This window comes from Phalacrocorax aristotelis, chromosome 2 (genome assembly GCF_949628215.1).
Source record: "Phalacrocorax aristotelis chromosome 2, bGulAri2.1, whole genome shotgun sequence".
Taxonomy (NCBI): Eukaryota; Metazoa; Chordata; class Aves; order Suliformes; family Phalacrocoracidae; genus Phalacrocorax; species Phalacrocorax aristotelis.
Genome location: NC_134277.1, coordinates 64,345,970 through 64,367,004, shown reverse-complemented (window position 1 = coordinate 64,367,004; position 21,035 = coordinate 64,345,970). Strand labels below are relative to the sequence as shown.

At 38.2% G+C, this 21,035-nt stretch overlaps 1 protein-coding gene across 3 annotated transcripts in view; it reads left to right on the top strand.

Annotated features, from left to right (window-relative positions):
* ATP9B (ATPase phospholipid transporting 9B (putative)) overlaps positions 1-21,035 on the top strand; it is a 176,513-nt gene that overhangs the window by 63,476 nt on the left and 92,002 nt on the right. For all 3 annotated transcript variants that reach the window (XM_075083873.1, XM_075083875.1, XM_075083874.1), the window contains one exon: positions 12,761-12,855. In XM_075083873.1, the coding sequence (XP_074939974.1) occupies positions 12,761-12,855 (95 nt within the window). The remainder of the gene's footprint in view (positions 1-12,760; positions 12,856-21,035) is intronic.

Here is a 21,035-nt window from a genome sequence, read left to right as displayed (position 1 = left end):
AAACCCATCTGGGCTGCCACATTGTGGCAAGATATTGCTGCCCGGGTAGAGAAACTGGTTGTAAAGGTATGGCATGTGGATGCTCATGTCCCCAAGAGTCGGGCCACTGAAGAACATCGAAACAACCAGCAGGTAGATCAGGCTGCCAAGATTGAAGTGGCTGAGGTGGATCTGGACCGGCAGCATAAGGGTGAACTATTTCTAGCTCGGTGGGCCCATGACACCTCAGGCCATCAAGGGAGAGATGCAACATACAGGTGGGCTCGTGATCGAGGAGTGGACTTGACCATGGATATTATTGCACAGGTTATCCACAAATGTGACACATGCGCTGCAATCAAGCAAGCGAAGCAGGTAAAGCCTCTGTGGTATGGGGGACGATGGCTGAAATATAACCATGGGGAGGCCTGGCAAATTGACTATATCACACTCCCACAGATCTGCCAAGGCAAGCGCCATGTGCTTACAATGGTAGAAACAACGACTGGCTGGCTGGAAACATATCCTGTCCCCCACGCCACTGCCCGGAACACTATCCTGGGTCTTGAGAAACAAGTCCTGTGGCGACATGGCACCCCAGAGAGAATTGAGTCAGACAACGGGACTCATTTCCGAAATAGCCTCATAGACACCTGGGCCAAAGAGCACGGCATTGAGTGGGTGTATCACATCCTCTGTCACGCACCAGCCTCTGGGAAAATTGAACGGTACAATGGACTGTTAAAAACTACACTGAGAGCAATGGGGGGTGGAACATTCAAGCACTGGGATACACATTTAGCAAAAGCCACGTGGTTAGTCAACACGAGGGGATCTGCCAACCGAGCTGGCCCTGCCCAGTCAGAAATCCTACATACTGTGGAAGGAGATAGAGTCCCTGTAGTGCACACAAAAAGTATGCTGGGCAAAACAGTCTGGGTTCTTCCTGCCTCCAGCAAAGGCAAACCCATTCGTGGGATTGCTTTTGCTCGAGGACCTGGGTGCACTTGGTGGGTGATGCGGGAGGATGGAGAAATACGATGTGTGCCTCAAGGGGATTTGATTTTGGGTGAAAAGAGTCAATGAACTGAATGGCACAATGTGAACTGCTATATAATACTGTGTGTCACCTCTGTGTTGTATCAATGATATCAGAGTACGAGCCTCCCAACCCATGGAAGATCAACTATGAAACAAGCCGTGCAGCAGTGATGGAACGATGACTGACTCGGTATGCAGCAACCCAACGCCACACACCATCTCTCCCACCCGGAAAGACTGATACAACAGATGGAGCCCAGAGTCATGGACTGGGTGAACTCAATGGACATTTTAATGGACATTTTACAGGGAAGGTCCATGAACTAAGGGAATGATGTCTGTGTATTATGTTAAAGGATGGGAAGGGGAGGGGTGGTGGTTGGTACGGTTGTATTGCATCATATGGGACCTGGGCATGGTGTAAATGGTATGGAATAAGGGGTGGAGAATGTGCTGGTTTTGGCTGAGAAGGGGTTAATTCTCCTCACTGTGGGGGTCGGCTACCTTTCCAGCTTCCTGCGCTCTGCCACGTGGCGTGGCAGGGGGGGCTGGGAGGGGCAGGGCCATGGTGGGGGCGGCTGACCCCGACTGGCCAATGGCAGGTTCATTCCATACCATGTGACACCATGACCAATATATTGAGGGGGGGCAGTGGCAGCGCGGGGGCGGCGCGGTGTCGGGTCGGTGGGCGGCGAGCGGCTGCGGCGCGTGCGGTTTGTTTCGGCGGTTCGTTCCCCCTCTTCCCTCCCTTCCCCCCTCCCCCGGGGCTTTGCGCCTCTCGTTGTTCTCCTTTATATTGCATTTCTACTGTTGTTTCTTTTAATTTTAATTATTAAACTGTTCTTATCCCAACCCACGAGCGTTACCCTTCTGATTCTCTCCCCCATCTACCGGTGGGGGAGTGAGCGAGCGACTGTGTGGGGCTGAGCTGCCGCTAAACCACGACATAATGTCACTTTTTATCTCTCTATAAAACCAACTACTGCAGAATAATAAGGCTAAAGGAGTTGCATTTTTCACACTTTCTGGAATTTTCTATCATGTTTAGAAAACAAGCATTATAAAACCTACCTGTCTGGGAAGTAAAACACTTTGAAAATCTATTGCTATAGAGAATGATAAATGACTAGAGTTAAGTTTTGCACATACGGCCAGATAAAAGTTTATCTTCAGGGCATGAGTAGCTGCCAACATCTGTCCAAACGACTTTAATCTGTTTCTATACTTCAGTTCCTATTCTGTTTTTAACATTTGATTTAACTCGGGCTTGAAATGTTTTGGTATCTACTTTAAGCTACGGAGTAATAGTGATTCTAGGTGATCAGCTACTCGTTTAAGATATAGTCGGATACTATGAGTGTTATGAGGTGGAAGGAGGAGGACTCCTAATAGTATTACTCTATATTATTGATGTAAAATTATACAATGAAATGTTAGAAGACATAATCGTGTATATCATTTTGTAAGTCTTTTATTTTCTTTGCATACTTGGGTGACTAGCACAATGCATGTGTTTCACTAGATTTTCAGCAAAATAAGCAGTAACGAAGAAATATTTACTATTTATTTCTCATATTAAAAAAAAAAAAGACTAGTAAGAGTTGAAAAAGTTGATCTGTAAGGAGGCTGTGTATTGTGTTAGGCATAAATTTGCCTCTTCCCACTCACCGGTGATAATGCATTTCCCCCAAATTTCAGGGCATTTTGCGGCTTGGCTGGAGTAGCAGTCTGAACATCTTGAAATCTCAAACAATTCAAAAGCTGACAGTGAGAATCATCAAAGCAGATCTCAGAGGCAGGGCAAGTCGGGCAAACAAGCTATACGTACATTTATAATTGATAGACTATGGATATGTTGTTGAAGGTTTTGAAGATAAAAGACAAAGAAATTACTCTTGCAGAAGTTAGGTTCAAGAATTCATTGCGTAGAAGCAGTTTATAATATGTTTCCTGTAAAGTACCTGTTCATAAGATTGATGCCACGCATAATAGTTTTTTAAAGATACTGTCACCTTTTTCTTCTGTTAGATTGTTTAATTGGGGGTGGCTGGGTAGGGTTCTTCTCTTACCTGAAGGCTTTACTAGGCAAGCTGTTAACATTAACTTGATGATTCTTTGAAATGATTGGAAGATGTCTCTTGGTGGTCTTCATCTTTACTATGAAAAAGGAATTTCTGTATAGCCTATAAAGTTCTGATTATTAGGTTTAATGAGGAGTGATCTTGCAGAAGTTTTAAAGTTCTCTCACTAAAAATGTAGAAATGATCCTCAATTCAATCTTAATGTATTCATAAGGAAAGGAAGGCTTGCAAATGTTAATCTGATTCTGACTTTCACGTGGGGCTGACTGGAGTCGGAACGGAATCTTGTGTAACCTGCACTACCTTACTCTAGCAGCTCTCCTTCCAGTGGTAGAAAACCTAACATAGAGCAACCTGCCTTGAAAGGAGTTGGCAGCTGAGGAGGGCACTCGGTTGTCCATACAAGTGCTATGGCCCATGTTGCCACACTGTCGTTGCCCTTGGTACCTATGAAGGGTAAATGAAATTTAGCGCAGACATTTAACTGCTTCAGTTGCAGTTCTGATTGCAGGTGTTCATGTAGCTTTACACAGCCTTCCTCTGTCTGTCAAGTAAATATTCTTAAAATATTTTTAATGTTTTGAGCCTTTACCTGTGGCATCAATGTTATTGTGTGCTTTGCATTAGGATCAGAAGATTGATTTTGATTTTTCTACTGAAATTTAAGCCCAAAATGAAGGCAAACTAGTTAAAAAGTGCTAATTCCTGATTCCACTTCTGTTAGGATAGGCAGCAATTTAATGATTGTCCCATATAATATAACTATGGCATATCTGACTCTAAGAAGGATCCTACTGAATCTTTAAGCAAACATGCAGTACTTGCACTTAGAATAATTCTCACATTACATTTTAAATAAGAATCAACATCCAAACTGTAAACCAGAATGTTTTCCTGAGAGACAAATGAGTGCTATGTGTTAAGGACAGATAAATGGAAAATGCCAGCTGAACTCATACCAGAAAAATGATTCAAATAAGAAGATATCAAAGTAGACTGTGTTTATGGAATTTAGGCAATTTTCCCGTTTTAGTGGGGCCTTAAAATGGCTTGCAGTGGAACAACTTCTGTCTTAAAAGACTGTAACCTCTGGTTGCAAAAAGTTCAGTTTCATCCCTTTTATCTGTCCAGATGTGCAGCACATTTTGTATGAGCAGTCTGTAACCTCAGTGAAATTAGCTTGCTGTAGTATGTTACACTAGGTAGGGTTTTTTCCTACTGTGTTACAATTGCTTCTTCTGGAAAATATTTTCATCCTTGATTCATTTGAAGGAAGATGTACCATGTACTGCTCGTTGAGAAACATGCTTCTAATACTAACGTATGTAGTAAATATGACTAATATGTTAAAGATGTGAGCAAAATTGGTTTACAAATGAATGAGCAAGACTGAAAATATTCTCAAGATTCTTGGATTTTAATCAGGGGATGTGTTTGGATCATTCATGGGGCAAATCACCACAGGTTATTCCGGTTCTAAATTGTAAAAGCAACTAGAATAGCAGGCTAAGCAAATGCATAAACAGGGAATAATGTCAGTGAAAAATATCCTAGTCACTGTATAAACTGTAACAGTGAAGCTGACATCTGCCAAGTACAGTACTGATTTTCATACCATTGTAAAGTGGTTTTCTGGCCTCTTTCTCCTTTTTTTTTTTGATCTGAAAAGTGAGAACTTTTCAGTGTTCTAAGCATTTTGATTTAGTCATTAAACTGAAGATGTAAATAATTCACATAATCGTTTTTGTGTATCACTGGGATTCTCCAAAAACAGATTACTAGTATACATCAGAAGAACAATGGAGCAAAGTGGTGCATCAAATCCTATTAAATGGAAAAGATAAATTAATGCTGCTGAGTATCCTTCTATGTATCTCAAAATAATATAAATCAGTAAGGTAAAATTTGAGAATGTGAATATAAATGTAGGTATTTTTTAAACTTAGAATATTTTTTTTGCTATATAAAAGAGACTTCCATAATGTTTTTAAGAAAAATAAAAATTCCTAAAGCGTACTGAATCAATATAGCAATTCAAAAAAGATGCAGTGTGATCAAGCTTGGATTAAAAGCATCTGTGTGCTTGTCAATAAGGAACTGTGATGAGTTTGGGGGTATCATATTGACTGTGTATTAATACATGGTATCCTATAAGACCATCAGCTGATTGTTTAGAATGTAAATGAATCTGTTGATGGATCCAGTGACTGATGGCTTAAATTCCAATTAATCAATTGCTTCATCGGTTTCTTAATTCAGATCAAATATCCCAAGTACACACAGTTCTTTCATGGTCTTAAGAGAAATTAATGATTTAAAACTAATTTAATCAGTCTGGTATAAATGTCACTACATTTTTTAATTGCATCCTATCCTATCCTAAGCGTTGTAGCTTAAATGTTTGGGATGTTTCAGGTGTCTTGGGTTTTTTCCTCCTTGGAAGCTATCATAATTGAAAGCTTCTTGTTACAGTGGTAAATGAAACTCTGTACTCCAACATGTCATCTTGGTGCTGCTATTCATCTTGTCATCAGTTTAAAATTTTCATGCACATATTCACTTAAGTAATATAAATGATTTAAAAATTAAGTTGCTCGTAAATGATCTGGTGTTAGGTGCGTGAAGTCAAAGACCATTTTTCTTTTGTTGGGTATATTCTAGTAACCCATCTCTTTCAATGCTTTTGACTTAAAGCAGGAAGGCTGGTAATATTACCAGACAATATATAGCTTTTTATGACACCACAGTTTCGTGTGCCATGCTTCCCAGTGACCCATCAATTAAATCATCAACACTTGATGCAGGCTCTTCACTGTGACACTTATACCAGTTGATCTTAATTTGATTGCCGTTAAAACCTTCCTTTCCTGACAACTGTTGTCAATTATACAAAATAAAATCAAGTATTCATAAGTAGGCTGTAATAGGATATAGGCAGACAGATTTAATAATTCAGTTTTGCTGAGACTTGAAAGGCATTAGTTGTAGCTGTTGTTCTCATTTGTAAAAAATTCATTGGATACAGCTCTTAAGAGAGAAGGCAGACATAATTTCATTTATTTAGATTTGACTGAGAACCCAGACCTGTAGAGGTGGTTTGGCATTATGTCTGTTTAAGAATAACTGACATGAATTCTTATCAGTTACGTATTATAGAAAGTAAATATAATTTTAATTTTACGGGGTTTTTTAGACTAATTTAAGTACACACTATGGTTGTTTTTTTGATAATATATCTGTAATGGAGTGTGGAATTCAACCCTGCATTTATGCAGACAAAACAATACTTTTTCAAGACTGGGGTGCTTCATCTTTAATATGTTTGTAAAATATGCATATTGCTGCACATCTGCTATATATGACTAATTATAGTTGCTTCCCTCTGATGCATCTTCAGCACAGTATAACATTAAAAAATGTGCTATGGCATACTTGAATTATACATATAAGTTCTCTTTAGTGCTTACTGGCAAGTCTCTTTTTTTTAAGCTTGCTGGTATTTGGCAAAAAATTTTGCAAGCAGAAATCTGTTAACTTTAATGTACTCCAAAAGAAAGTTAAATACGGTTTTCAGAACTTCTGTGTTGTTGATTGGCTTCTTATGTACTCTACTGTGTATAGTGATGTTTGTAACAAATACCGTGTGTGGGTTGACTGCTAAGGCTTTTTGGAAGGGATTTGAATGTACTTGTGAAATTTAAAAATAGAAATATTTTTTAAAAAATAATTTCACTTGTAAAATGCTGATTAAGTAGGTGTAGTTAAAGACAAGATCTGCTGTAAGGGATTGTTCAAAGCAAGACGGTCACAAAGAAAGTGACGGTCAGATGTGTGGAAGTATTTTTATAATGTTGTGTCATTCACTTTGTAATTTTTTTAATGCTAGTCAGAGTAAGACATTCCTTAGGTTTTTTTCCCTTGAATTCAGAATCCTCTCTCTTCTCTCTCATCTCATGACTTGGAGCTTCTTTCTCAGATCCTTATTCCAGGCTGGGAACTGGGAGAGGGGAAATTAAAACGAAGTTCTGGATACAGGGCAAGTGGGATAGTTTAGTTTCTTACGGCAAGAAAACCAACTTAATATCTCATGTTGCTGTTAGTCAAGAAACCTGGCCAGTGCTGGAAAGCAAGTGCTTTAAGTATTAGCGTACTTTCCCACATTCTCTTTGTAAAAACAAATCCAGTGGACTTCATGATCAGGGAGCAAGCTCTGTCTTTTCATTATGTCACTCTACATAAATTTTTCCTTGCCGTTTTCAGAATGTGATTTGCAGGGAATTTCCACGGGTTGATGCATGCATTTTGAGGTACTTGGATTCAGTTATCCAGTCTTGGGTTATTCAAGAGTATTCTTGCCTAACAAAGAACGTAAGGCCATGCTTGTATGACTGGTAGGATATGCTGCTTCTGTCTGATTATTTTAGGACACTGCTAAGAAAAGTTCTGTTGCAGTCCCCTGCTGAAGTGCCTTTGCCAAAAACATCTCTGAAAGAACAATGTGTGCGATACACAGGAATGTGTGTAATACACAGGAGATGCTACAAATGGTGCTCAGTGTTGTTTCTGCAACAAACTAAACCAAGTTACCTAGGGTAGTTGAGATTTTCTTTCCACAATTATAGCAAATAATAAATCTTGATGTAATTCAGATCATTTGAATGACTGTTTTTTTTGTTGTTTGTTTCTTCATTATAGCCTTCCATGAAAATCAGGTGATGCAATTTTATATAGAAGAATTTAAATTATTTTCCTTTTGCAAAATAGATTGTTCTTAATCTGTCAGTACTGCTATTTCGGTGTTCTTGTGTTAATTACACTGTCTTTAGAAACTACTTGGTAAACAGGCTGAATACAGGCTTGAAATAAACAGGCTTGAAAACAAGCTAATTGTTTTAAGGAGAAATTATTAATCTTTCAGCTTATCAGAAACAGCAACATTTCCAAATGAAACAAACCAGGAATAAATAATTAATCCACAACAATTTTTCTCTTCTGAGTGATTTATTTTAAAAACCCTGTAAGCTAGAATGCATTCAAGAAAATAGGTAACATCCCAAGCAATAGCTTGTTTGCAGAAGCCTGTATTAAAGACTGTAATTTTATTTTAATATACATACTTCTGAGTATTAATTAAAGTGCTTGGTGGTAGCACAAGTTTATGTCCATTACTATAATTTCAGGAAATTAAAGATACCTACATATAACAGAATCAATTCATAAAATACGAATAGCGAGTTTGGTAGTATAAAAATAACAGATTTAGCTATCTGATAATGATGCATAGTATTAATTGAGAGAAAGCTTACGATATAATTGGTTTTGACTTCATTAAGAAACTTCCCTTTCTGGTTTGGGGGGGTTTCTCTCTCTTTTTTTTCTCACTTTTTTTTAAAGTTTAAGGCTAAAATATGACCAGCATTTTCCACGCACAACCTGTATTTAGTTTGAAAATTTTTGTTCAGGGCCTTTTCTTCAGGATTTCTAGAGGTAGGCAGGATTCTTCCTGCTTACTCTGTATTGAGCAGAGTATCTTTGACAAATTTAGGCCAGGTGTAACATGGCCCCAGATTAGTGCCTTCATAGATGAGCTTTTGTATCTCTATTTCAAAACACCATAAAAGCTACTGAAATAAATATTATTTTTCTTCAATATTCTATTAACACAGGAAATAGCTTTAAAAATATCTATATCTGTGGTATCTCAAGTAACCATAAACAAGAAGTCTGTTAATAATTAGCAATTAATCCTTATATTTTAAAGTTACATGGTTATTTCAGGTTCTTAAAAAAGGTTTTAATCCTTTGTATTGCAGGTGCTGCTTTTCCACAGAAAAGCAATCTTAGGGTAAATTCTGGATAGGTCTCAAAGAGTTGAGCTTTTGCTGAAACGCGAAAAATGGGGTTGTAGTCCTAGGACCTCCCTAAGCGTAAAAGTTTCACAGTTTTCAACTGAAATGGTTTTAAAAACCACTTTAGTTGCACTTGGGCAGCACCTTGCATGGACATGGTCTATCTTGACTTATGCCTGTCTTCAGCTGAGGAGATTAAATGAATATTGCATACTTGTAAATCAGTTTAAATGTGCTTGTGTGTGATTTACTTAACCCATAAATTCTAATTCAGATCATTCCAAAATTTTCACTATGAAGACATAAATAAGTCAGATGTTCAGTGTTCAACTTTGTCCACTAATCATTGAATGACTGTATTATTATGGGAATCATAGAATCATGGAATGCCCTGAGTTGGAAGGCACCCACAAGGATCATCAAGTCCAACTCCTGTCCCCACACAGGACAACCCCAAAATTCACACCATGTCTCTGAGGGCATTGTCCAAGTGCTGCTTGAATATCAGCAGGCTTGGTGCTGTGACTGCCTCCCTGGGGAGCCTGTTCCAGTGCTCCAGCACCCTCTGGGGGAAGAACCTTTTCCTAATACCCAACCTAAACCTCCCCTGGCACATCTTCCTGCCGTTCCCTCGGGTCCTGTCTTTGGTCACCAGAGAGAAGAGATCAGCGCCTGCCCCTCCTCCTCCCCTTGTGAGGAAGCTGTATACTGTGATGAGGTCTCCCACAGGAAATGAGCATCTGAGTGGCCTCACTGCGTAAAGTAAAAAAGTTTAATTTTGTTCACTCTTCTTTATATGTAGCCTTAAGAAAATTTCTTACGTTCAGTGTGGAATTTCATTCTCTTTTTTGTAGACAGCTATGCCTTGATTGGTAAATCATAGAATCACAGAATTGTTAAGGTTGGGAAAGACCCTTAAGATCATTGAGTCCAACCACTAACCTTCAAGACTTTTCCTTTAAGCAGCACAGAACTTACAAAAAAAAAAAAAAAAAAAAAAGATTGTTTGTGTGCTCTACATTAGTTGTCAGCTTCAAGAGTTATCACTGTATTCAGGGGGAATAGCAATTCCTGATGTTTGTGTAGATGTTTTTTCCCTGGAAAGTCATACTCAGGTTAGAAATGTAAGAGATTTTTGACACCGACCTAAAGTGTTCTGTTAAAGTATGTAACACAATTTTTGCTACCTTTTTTGTTGGTTGTGGGGTTTTTTGTGTTTTTTTTTTTCTAATTTTGTGATTGGGTGGGGAGGGGTCAGGGCTTCCAAGCATTTCAAAATGGAGCAGTTACAATAGCTATTTTTTCAGAAGACACTGATTTTTAGAAGTTTTATGTACTGCTGACTCAAATACTTTCCAAAGGTAAAGTACATGTGACTTCCACACAATACACAGTGGGGAATATTTAGTTTTTTACAGGTCCAAGGACTTGGTAGGGGCAAAGAGTTGTTTTTATACATTGTCTCTAATTAGATGTTTAATCTCCCATGTTTATAGTGTAGTTAAGCCAGGTTTAAAACCGGTATCTCATAGTATAATTAAAATTACTTACTCAAATCTGCTGCAGTATTTGAGGTTGAGAAGAGGATTGTATTGTTTTAGTTTTGCTGTTGTGATCACTATTGAAAGCTGACTTTGCAGAAAGCAGTCCTTTTGCTGGATAAAAGGGAAACAGGCTATGAGATAAGTTATTGATGAAATTAACTGCTGAAGTGGAGAGGAAATGCAGCTGGCCAATACATGTCATAGTGTGAGCTCTATTAAATGAATATATGTGCAGTCAACCATTCACAGGAGCCACACTGGTCTTGAACTGCATTGATCTATAGTATAATTCTAAATGAAATTGATGGAAGAGAGCAACCATTGACAGGAAGGGTAAAGAGAACCATGAAATGTCTTGTACAGGAAAAGTATGATAGAAGGCAGGCTCATCTATGCTATGGATAGAAACTGCGGTGAAACAGTGTTATTTCTAGGTGTTCCTAGGTACCTCACCCTTAATTATAATGCAATATATGTCACTGGACTCTTCAAAAAGTGCTTTGTAGTATTTTATTTTAGAAGAAAATCCATAAAGAATCCTGTCAAGAATTTAAAATCAGCTTTTCAAGAACTTTAGATACAGCTTTGCAGTTTGCAGCTCTGAGCTTTGGGAGAAATTTAGTTGTGATAATGTGTCCTGAGAACTGTTTATATTAACATTTAAAGATTTGTTTACTTACTATGCACTTAATATAAATGCAGCTGTTACATGAAGTCTTGTAAGCTTCTTTGAGGACTGTTGTGCAAAAATGCTACCTTCCAGTCAGATATAATTTCAGGTGGCTTCTCTCTCAAGCATGTCCTTTCAGACCGTTAGCTCATTGAACTGCTTGATTTACAGGCCTTGATGAATAAAACATTGGGTTGGGTTCTCTTAGGTTTTACTTACATCAGAGTCCACATGTCCTATAAAAGAATCTCTCTTTTAATTTTGTGTTCACTGGCAGGTACCCTTTCTTGATGTATTGCCTGTTAGATTCAAAACTTCTAGCACATTGTCATCTTGTATAAGACTCAAACCTGCATAAACTCCTTTGCCAGTGTTTCCTTCAGTTTAGTTGCTACTGTATCACTTCTAGTGATGAAACTATTTTGTTATTTTTCACTGGATTGGTTGAAATACAGAAGGAATTATGGCTATATATGTATGTATGTCTATACACATTGTTTGAAAATTACAGATAACTAGAAAAATCTATTTTTATTTCACACCCAGAGCACAATAGCACAAGAGCGTAACAATAGCATATACAGTTGTTAGGCTGTAGCATAGTGGAAGTTGTAATTATTACTTCAGAAATATTTAAGGTTTCTTTAGTGTAGCAATTGTGAAGAGTATTGCTAAAAATTTATGACCTTTTTCAAAGGCTTCAAATTAGATGGAAATTGTAGCTAATCGTATATGTTTTTTAATAGATTTGCAATGTTTGTGTGCAGTCTTCTTTGCATCTTACGTTAGTAACCTATGTAATACTCCAGACAATGATATCCATCAGACTAGTTATTGGGGGGGGGGGGGGCTCTGCACTGGCCTCAATTTTCTGTTTGTTGAATGCTAGTCTTCTGTCTGCAAAGCATACTGATTCTCTTCAGCATTTATCAGTCGGTATCTTGAGCTTCCCTCATATCTTAGAGTACTGTGCATGTGTTGACAGGCTTCTTTAGCCTTGGATCCTTGACAATTACATGTGATCCAGAATAATTTCTTCTAAGTATAATACATTGGGACCCATATTGTTTTGAATGGTGTCCATGTTACAGGTTTATTTTTAAATATTTTTTTCAGAGAAGCCAGGAGACTATGAGCCGTGGAAGTTTGTGATGTCATATCAGCAAAGAGACAAAAATCACAGGCGTCATTTCATTATTCTCTTGTGTTGGAATTGTACAAGTGATACAATTCTAAAAAGAAAAAAAAAATCAAACCTGTTTCAACTTCAGCCAGTGGAGTTGTGTCTTCTGCTGATCACATTTCGACACCTGTTTAGAAACTATTAAGAAACCTGTAAAATAGGATTCCCGCCCCTGGTCCCCATTTATAAACAGGCATATTGTTAATTTTATCAGAAAAATTGTGCTATTGTGTGATATCTGAAGCATTTCTGGAAGAATGCACACAGGCATTCCAAAATATGAATCCTTTTATATGTAGCCCATTTATTTAAAAATTGATGTAAAATGCTTTATTTTCACTCTTTAATTTTTTTAACGCAAACTGAATTTTTGAGATCAAAAAAATAGTTTGATGTCTCTTTATAACTTCAAGGTTCATGTTTCATTCGAACTGACCAGCTTGATGGAGAAACAGACTGGAAACTGAAGGTTGCTGTCAGTTGCACACAAAGATTGCCAGCTTTGGGGGTAAGCGTTTTATCTGTTTGCTTTTAAGATATCTCCCATGTATGCGTATGTATCTCTTATCTAAAAGACTGTTACAATTATTGTAAGTAATGGAAGATACCTGTTACCACAGTCTTAGTTTTTGCAGTAAATAGGATTCAGGTATTCTGCTGAATGCTGAATGAGAAGTTGGTTATGAAAATATTCTTGGTTTTACATTGAAAAGAAACTGAGGCAGAACTGGATTTTTGTCTTTCAGCTTAGCGGTTCTCATTGTGGTCCCCACTGAGATCCATACTCTGCAGAAACTTAGCAGAGTTGTAGTGTTTTCAACCAAATGTTATACTGCAAGTGCAAGTCATTCTTGCCTCAGGAACTGTTGCTTTAGTCCCTAACTTGTAAGCTTGGGAAACAGCGGTCTGCTCTTGGAAGGTAAAGTGCTTTTTGTCGTCAAGATGCTTTCTAGTCTGGCAAGGTGCAACGTGCAAGTTCTTGCAAGGAGGGCTCTCTAAGAGCTGCCTGAATGTGTGTATTTTATCAGTGCATATACGTCATGTCACAGGTAACTATTAAAATTGTGAAGATGACACGTGTGTATATGTATACATTCAAAATAGACGCATCTACAAGAATGTACATAGAATTGTGTGAATGGCTCTTAACGAGAAGCTAAATTGTGTCCCTTGTACTAGGGAAGCTCGCTATTTTTTACAAGAGAGTTGGCTTGGTATTAAGAGACTTCCTCTAAAAACACACTCAAGTTACAAGCTTGTGGAAGTTTACCTGTACAGAATATCTGGTGTTTTGATACTAAATCCTTTAGGTGTTTTTAATAAAGGCAAAAGTAGCTTAAGAGGACTGTTCATATGCCGTCTGAATAGAAAAAGTGTTAGATTATCTGCCAGGTCATAGCAGGACTTCTACAATTGTTTTTCCAGAATTAGAGTTGCTGCCACACTGAAATTAGCAAAAGGGAGAGATTTTTTCCTGTGTTTGTAGTGTTCTGGCTACTGGCTTCACATGTGACAGGAGGAGACAAAAATAGCTACGTTTGAATTTAGAGGATTGGGAACAAGGGATGGAACTGAAGATTGGTCATGCCAAACATAGATTCCAAGTCAGGCTTCAAGGTGGGAGTTTTGGTGCAAGAACAGACTTCAATAAATATTCTGTGAATTGCAGTTGAATTTAGTATTTACAATAATGCCTCTCCTGTAGGTTTTTACCATTTAATCATCGACCTTTCTTGTTTTCTCATTAAAAAAAAAAATCATGTCCACATTTGAGACAGATACATGCATTTGACTAAAATCAGTCAATTTTCAATTTTTAATTTTTTTAATTAAATAGTGCTTTTTAGATAGTTACAGCTGTGTCCAACTTAGCTATTATTTTTTATTTCTATTTTGTTTTGGAAGCATCACTGATTGCACTTGGCAAATACAACTGTTCTTGCAGAGCACTGCCTCTTTGAGTTCTGTTTGCTCGTTATAATTTCAGTGTTCTGAGCTTGGAAATCTTGGTGTTCTGAGCTTTGGTGCTCTGAGGCTGACAAAATCTGGAGTAAATGCAATGTATAGGTTTCTCTACATGTTATCTTAAAAAAAACAAACAAAACAAAACAAAAATCCCAAAACAAACAAACAAACAAAAAAAAGGAAGAAAACCAAAACCACAACCACAAAAAAAAAACAAACCACAAAACCAAAAAACCAAATCCATGTCTGAAGTTTCCCCTCCTTCCTAGGAAGAAATAGACCTGGCAGAGCAGGGAATTGTTGTACTCCAACTTTTATATTATGTTCTTTGTTAAAAAAAAAAAAAAAGTTTACCAATAGACTTGACAAATTGTTAAGCATCTGTGGGGATAGTATAAAATTATGGTTAAAACTACATTTGATTTGAAAGAAGTAAATGTATTGTAGTTGTTTACAGTGGACAATAAATCAGAAATGTTGGGGAGTCTATATTTAAATGGTAGGACATGCAGCCTAAACTTCCTGCAGAAGTGAAGGTTTGCTTCAGGTGGTGGTTGTTTTGGGCATGTAGGGGAGGGAAAGGCAAGATGTCACCAAGAAATTATTCATCTGTCTTGGAAACAGTATACAAGAGTCAACTGAAGGATATAGTAACGATTTGTTCCTTAGTTGTTTCCACTTTCTGCTGTTAACCTAGCACTAACGTCCAATTGATCTGTGCTTCTTGCAAGATTTTTATATTCTCCTCCTTCTTGAGCTGTATGTGACAACCTGAGTTGTGTCATCACGTGCAGTTAATCAAGCAGCTACGTACGCCTAACAAAACTTCCCTGGCCACCAGCAGCAAATGGAAACCACCAAGCAGGTGACACGCCTCTGCTCTTACTCTCATCACGCAGTTACTGGTGGTTAACTATGCTAGCCAAGACTTTGTCTGCATTAAGCTAACATGTCATCCTGAAGTAACTGACACTGGGTATAATACTTCCTATCAACTAAACTAAACAATCTCGCAATGTCTATACCATGTGGTTTGGTCAAACCATTGACACTTCGTGGTTCTTTAATGAGATAATTTTAAATGACTGCTTCCCAGCTCATCTTAGGCTGTTTGCTGTGCTCATGTCACATATCTACTTCTACAAAATATTAGGAGAATCGGGCAACAATCCTTCCCTCTACTAAAAGAAGCTGCTGGGATGTGATCCTCCTTTCATTCTGTTTGCATTATGTGCTGCACAAGGAGGGCAGTGCATTGTATTTGCCCCCAAAATAACTCATGTGGTGAAAATAAGACATTTCAGTGAACACCTATCTAAATGTCTTGCTTTTTAAAATAAATTAATTAATGAAAACTGTTTTGCTTTACGGAATTTTGGAAAATCGACCTTCCCAAATACCAGACCATTCATACCTGATGGTTTCTAGCCATTCCGTGCCATGCTATTGAAACAACATTGCCACTTCTGCAGGTAGCATGTTACTAACATTCTTCTAATACGCCCGCTTTAGTGTACCTAGGGCGGTAAGGTGTGAATGCAGGAGGGGTGCTGCCCTGCTGTGCTGCATGTTGTGGTTGACACCTGCTGGGTGGCTGTTGGCAGAGCCCCGCCCCTGCCTCACGATGCCCCGCCCCTGCCACCTACTGTGGGCCAGCTGTGGCCGGGGGAGGAGCTGTGTTGTAGGTTGTTTTACGATAACTCACAAAGTGAATTTTGTACCAGTTGAAAGACACGGTGAAGGAAGTGAGTAGAGCACAGTATGTTCTGTGCCTGCAAGGAATTATGTGGAGACCTCAAAGTTCTATGAGTCCTGCCCATTTCAAAGTCACGAAGCTTGTGTTTTAATCCAGTACTGCCTTCAAACTGGATTGAAGACTCATATTTGGGTGGGTGGCTACAAAAAAAGGGTTAGATTTTCAAGGTTAACTTTATATATGTTTATGGTAAACTTGCAGGGGGTCCGTTCACAAGGAGAACCTCTTCAGACAAGGGTGTGCAGGGGGATGTGGGGCGCAGCCTCTGGGGTCCGGCATCCCTTGTTGTGTCTGGGCTGATGTTCTGGCATTTTGCTGTAACAGATCAAATAGTTTCAGCTAACTTTTGCCTGAAGGAGCAGTTGTTCGCTGCAGTAGTGCTTTCCCTGGCTTCCAGGGACTCTCCGTATGTAAAGCAACACCTGTTGTGGTGTCTTCTCCATGTGCTTGCAGCGTGTTTTCAAAGTTGAGGCTTACGGTTCATATTTAGATAATAAAATGTATTTTTAATAATTTAAGAGAAGACATGCAAATTGAGCATAAAATAGGCTATAAAAAACTTCATCGTGTGACTGACAGAATACACTCTCCATAGTTGTTACTTGTTTTGAGTTCTTTAGTTATTGGATGTAAAGGCAGTGAGTATCTTGCATTGGCATGAGCTGCCAGTCATGTCAACTGAGCAGCATTGTAACCCTACCAACTCTGACACCCAGAATAAACAAGCCTGCAGACCTTCAGAGCTTTTCTTAAAGAATAGATGACACCACCAGGATGATCAATAGAGATTATTGTTGTCTTTGTAAACCAGTTAATGTGATCAGAGAATTAATATTTCAACAAGTCATTTAATGACAGCTGAGCAGCAAATATTGTTAACACATAGATAAGGTTTCTTGCAGTTTCATAATTTCAGGTGGGGCAGTTCTGGTGATACACGTGCTCTGAGGCATTCTCCTTTAGCCTCTGTGATCAACTAAATTTATTAACAGCAATGAGGTCACTGTAATTTTCAATAAATGGTGACTTGCTGATTTATATCAGAAGATTCATACAGCAGTAAACAATACCATTTACATTTAATTAGTTTTATTGAACCAAAGGTAATTTTATTTGTAATGAACTGCATGTTATGATTAAGAATGTATTTTAGCGATCTTTAAGTAAGGTGAACAAATGTTGCCCCTGACCTAATAGAGGAGATTTTTCTGTTATTGATAACTTTACAGTGATTTTTAAATTCTGAGATGCAAAAGAGAACATTTTCATTATTGTACCATCATCGAGTCATTTCCTGACTTTCAGTGTAGATAAAATGCATTCTTCTGAATTATAATTTTCAAGCATGAGATAATTAAATGCATATCAAGGTTTATTTTAAATCTCATCTACTGTTCTATAAAAATAACTTAATTTTTATTGCTTGAGAGTCAAGTCTTTCATACAGTTTCTTTAATCTTGAACTGTTACGATCCCTCTACCCAAGTGTGTGTGTGGTTTTTTCCTTCACGTTTTTATTTGTTTGTTTTTTCTTTGAGTAAGAAAATAACTGAGGTCATTTGCCCTCACCATCTCCTAAAAGCAACGTCATTTTAGATGTAGAATAGTGTTTCCATTGAACATAACAGCAGAACTATTTGGCTTCAGTGAACTAGTAGTTCAATGCTTGTAGTATGAAAATAATTCTTTACTGAAGCTGAATTTCACAAAGATCAAATCCCTCATTAGATAAATCATTAATAAAAAGTAGTTGTCTTTTTAAAAATATAATTAAATCCTTTGTTTAAGGTAGTTTCCCTTATCCCGGCATTTAAATAGGGGGAAGCAATGATGTAACCTAACCGGATAAATTTTCACAGAATCACAGGTTGGAAGGGACCTCAGGGATCATCTAGCCCAACCTTTCTAGGAAGAGCAAAGTCTAGACAAGATGGCCCAGCACCCTGTCCAGCTGAATCTTAAAAGTGTCCAATGTGACTGAGTCAACCACTTCCCTGGGGAGATTACTCCAATGGTTGACTGTCCTCACTGCGAAAAATTTCCCTCTGGTGTCCAGTCGGAATCTCTCCAAGAGCAACTTGTGTCCATTCCCCCTTGTCCTCTCTATGTGACTCCGTGTAAAAAGGGAGTCTCCATCTTCTTTGTAGCTACCCCTTAAGTACTGGTACACGGTGATGAGACCCCCTCTAAGCCTCCTTCTCTCAAGGCTGAACAAACCCAGTTCTCCCAGCCTATCTTCATATGGCAGCTTCCCCATCCTTTGATCATCTTGGTGGCCCTTCTCTGGACCCTTCCAGCCTGTCCACATCCTTTTTGTATAGTGGGGACCAGAACTGTACACAGTACTCCAGGTGTGGCCTCACCAGCACTGAGTACAGTGGGATAATGACTTCCTTGTCTCTGCCGGTGATGCCCTTTTTGATGCAACCCAGCAACCTATTGGCCTTTTTGGCTGCAGCAGCATGCTGTTCGCTCATATTGAGCGACCAGGATCCACCAGAACCCCCAGGTCCCTTTTGACAGAGCTGCTCTCCAGCCAGGTGGATCCCAGTATGTGCTGCACTCCTGGATTATGTTTTCCCAGGTGCAAGACCTTACATTTGTCCTTGTTGAACTTCATAAGGTTCTTGCTGGCCCACTCTTCCAGCCTATCCAGAGCTCCCTGCAGAGCAGCTCTCCCTTCTGGAGTGTCTACTTCCCCACTCAACTTGGTGTCATCAGCAAACTTCATCAGGCTACACTAGATGCCGTTATCCAGATCGCTTATGAAGATGTTGAATAACATTGGGCCCAATATCGATCCCTGGGGGACCCCACTTGTGACAGGTCGCCACTTGGAAAAGGAGCTATTTACCACCACCCTTTGGGTGCAGCCTGTCAGCCAGTTCCCCACCCACTGCACAGACCACTTGTCTAGGCCATAACACATCAGTATCTCCAGGAGGAGACTGTGGGGGACTGTATCCAGCCAGGTGGATCCCAGTCTGTACTGCACTCCTGGATTATGTTTTCCCAGGTGCAAGATCTTACACTTGTCCTTGTTGAACTTCATAAGGTTCTTGTTGGCTCTCACAGTGAGCAGAAGTTATATTTACATGTAGTGTATAAATCTTAATGTCTCCTTGTTAAATTCACCATCAGTACTTCTTCAAGACCCTGAGATGAGAAATGCACGGCTTCTACTACTGGGAAAGCAGCACTAGGTGAAGGAACACCTTTGTACTTTTATAGTAACCTTTATTGTTGAATTCAGTTCACGTGTAATGTCTTCTATGACTGTGTCATACTTTGGATTTCTTGTTCTTTCCCTTGTATTATAAAACTTCAGCTACTGTATTTTGGCCTGAGAATGATGTCCATTTGGAGTACAGAGCACTGGGCTACAAAAAAAAAAAAGTCCTTATCCCTTTTCTTCCCCCTAATAATGAAAAAATACTTCAGAAGGCTACTGAGTATGTGTAATATGCTTGTATATCTTTTCTTTCTACTACTTATGAATAAAATGCCAATGAACTACCATGCCAGATTTCTCTCAGAGCATAGGTTGTACTTACGATATTTAGTTTTAGGAAAAAATACACACTTTTGGAATACTCTGCTTGTTCTGGTTTGTGGCATTCCAGAGTAATGTGTAGGGAATGTGAAGATCTCAGTTTTTCAGAAAGATAAGTGAGCTTGTTTCAGAGTTGAAATTCAAAAAAGAAAAAAAGGAAAACATTAAAATGTTTAGGTGTTAAATAAGAAATACAGAAGGAGAACTAAAACTTAGAAAAGACACCAAAGGAGTGTGGTAGGAATTTATACATTTAAAATGTAACAAAGGAGAACATCACAGTGAAAGAAAACAGATTAGTAACCAGGAAAAAATATTACTGTACAAATGCCAATATACTTAAAATGTGGATATTTCTGCTTCCTTTTATTCTAATGTTGCTTCCCACTAAGGCATTCTTTGAAAAGCAAGTTGTTCTTGGTTGACGCATTTCACTTGCAGTTTTTATTGTGTATATGAGTATGTTTGTGGTATTAGTTTTCTGCTGTGCCATCCACTACTGAGAGACTCTTTATTTTTCTTAGCATAATAAAGCACGTAATAGCCTGGATTAGCTAAATTGTAGGTGATAACAGATTGGAAAGAAGTGAATGATGAAGATATAGGACACCACGTGTGTATTAGTTTCATAGGAATTATTTTTCATGAACCTGATGAAAGTAGATTGGAAGAACAAGGATGCAATGAATGAACTTCATGTGAAAGACTACAATAAATGGCTAATGGTTTAAGATAAAGATAATTTGTGAGAGGTAATGTTCAGATTTGATTCATGTTTTAAAGAGTATATAAATACAAATCGTGTGTTTTTGCAAGGTTTGAAGTGAGAGATTTCTTGTCTGAGGAATGTAAGTAGAAATACAAATTTGTTATTTATAGAGCTACACATATTTAAACTAAAGTCTAGCATGTTTGATTATTATACATTTGATCTTAAAAAAACATTCCTTTTGATCTGAAAAGTGAAAAAGTAACGATATTCAAAAATCTGTAGCCATTTTATTGAAGAAAAACTATATAAATGTGTCAGATTTTAAGACATTAACACAGGTGGACAATTGCACCTTTAGTTAATTTTTGTAATGTTCAAATTATGTAATTCTCAAATGTAGACTTTTTTCTTTTATTCAAAATTATGAACAAAAAATAAAGGCATGCTTTTAAAAATAGCTATATTTCAGTCAAGGTATGGTTGTATGTCCATGAATGAGGCTGTAAAATTAATTCTGCTTTTGAAGATAGCACATTCTAGCTAGTGTGAACATGGTATGGCAGCCATATAATCTGCTCCCCAGAGACTGTGTCTGATTAGCCTTTTGCAAGATTCATCCAGTAATAAAGGATGGAGATAACCCAAACGGTTAGGTGCTACATACAGTGAGAAGGTACATTTCGTCAGAAGTTAAGCTTCTTA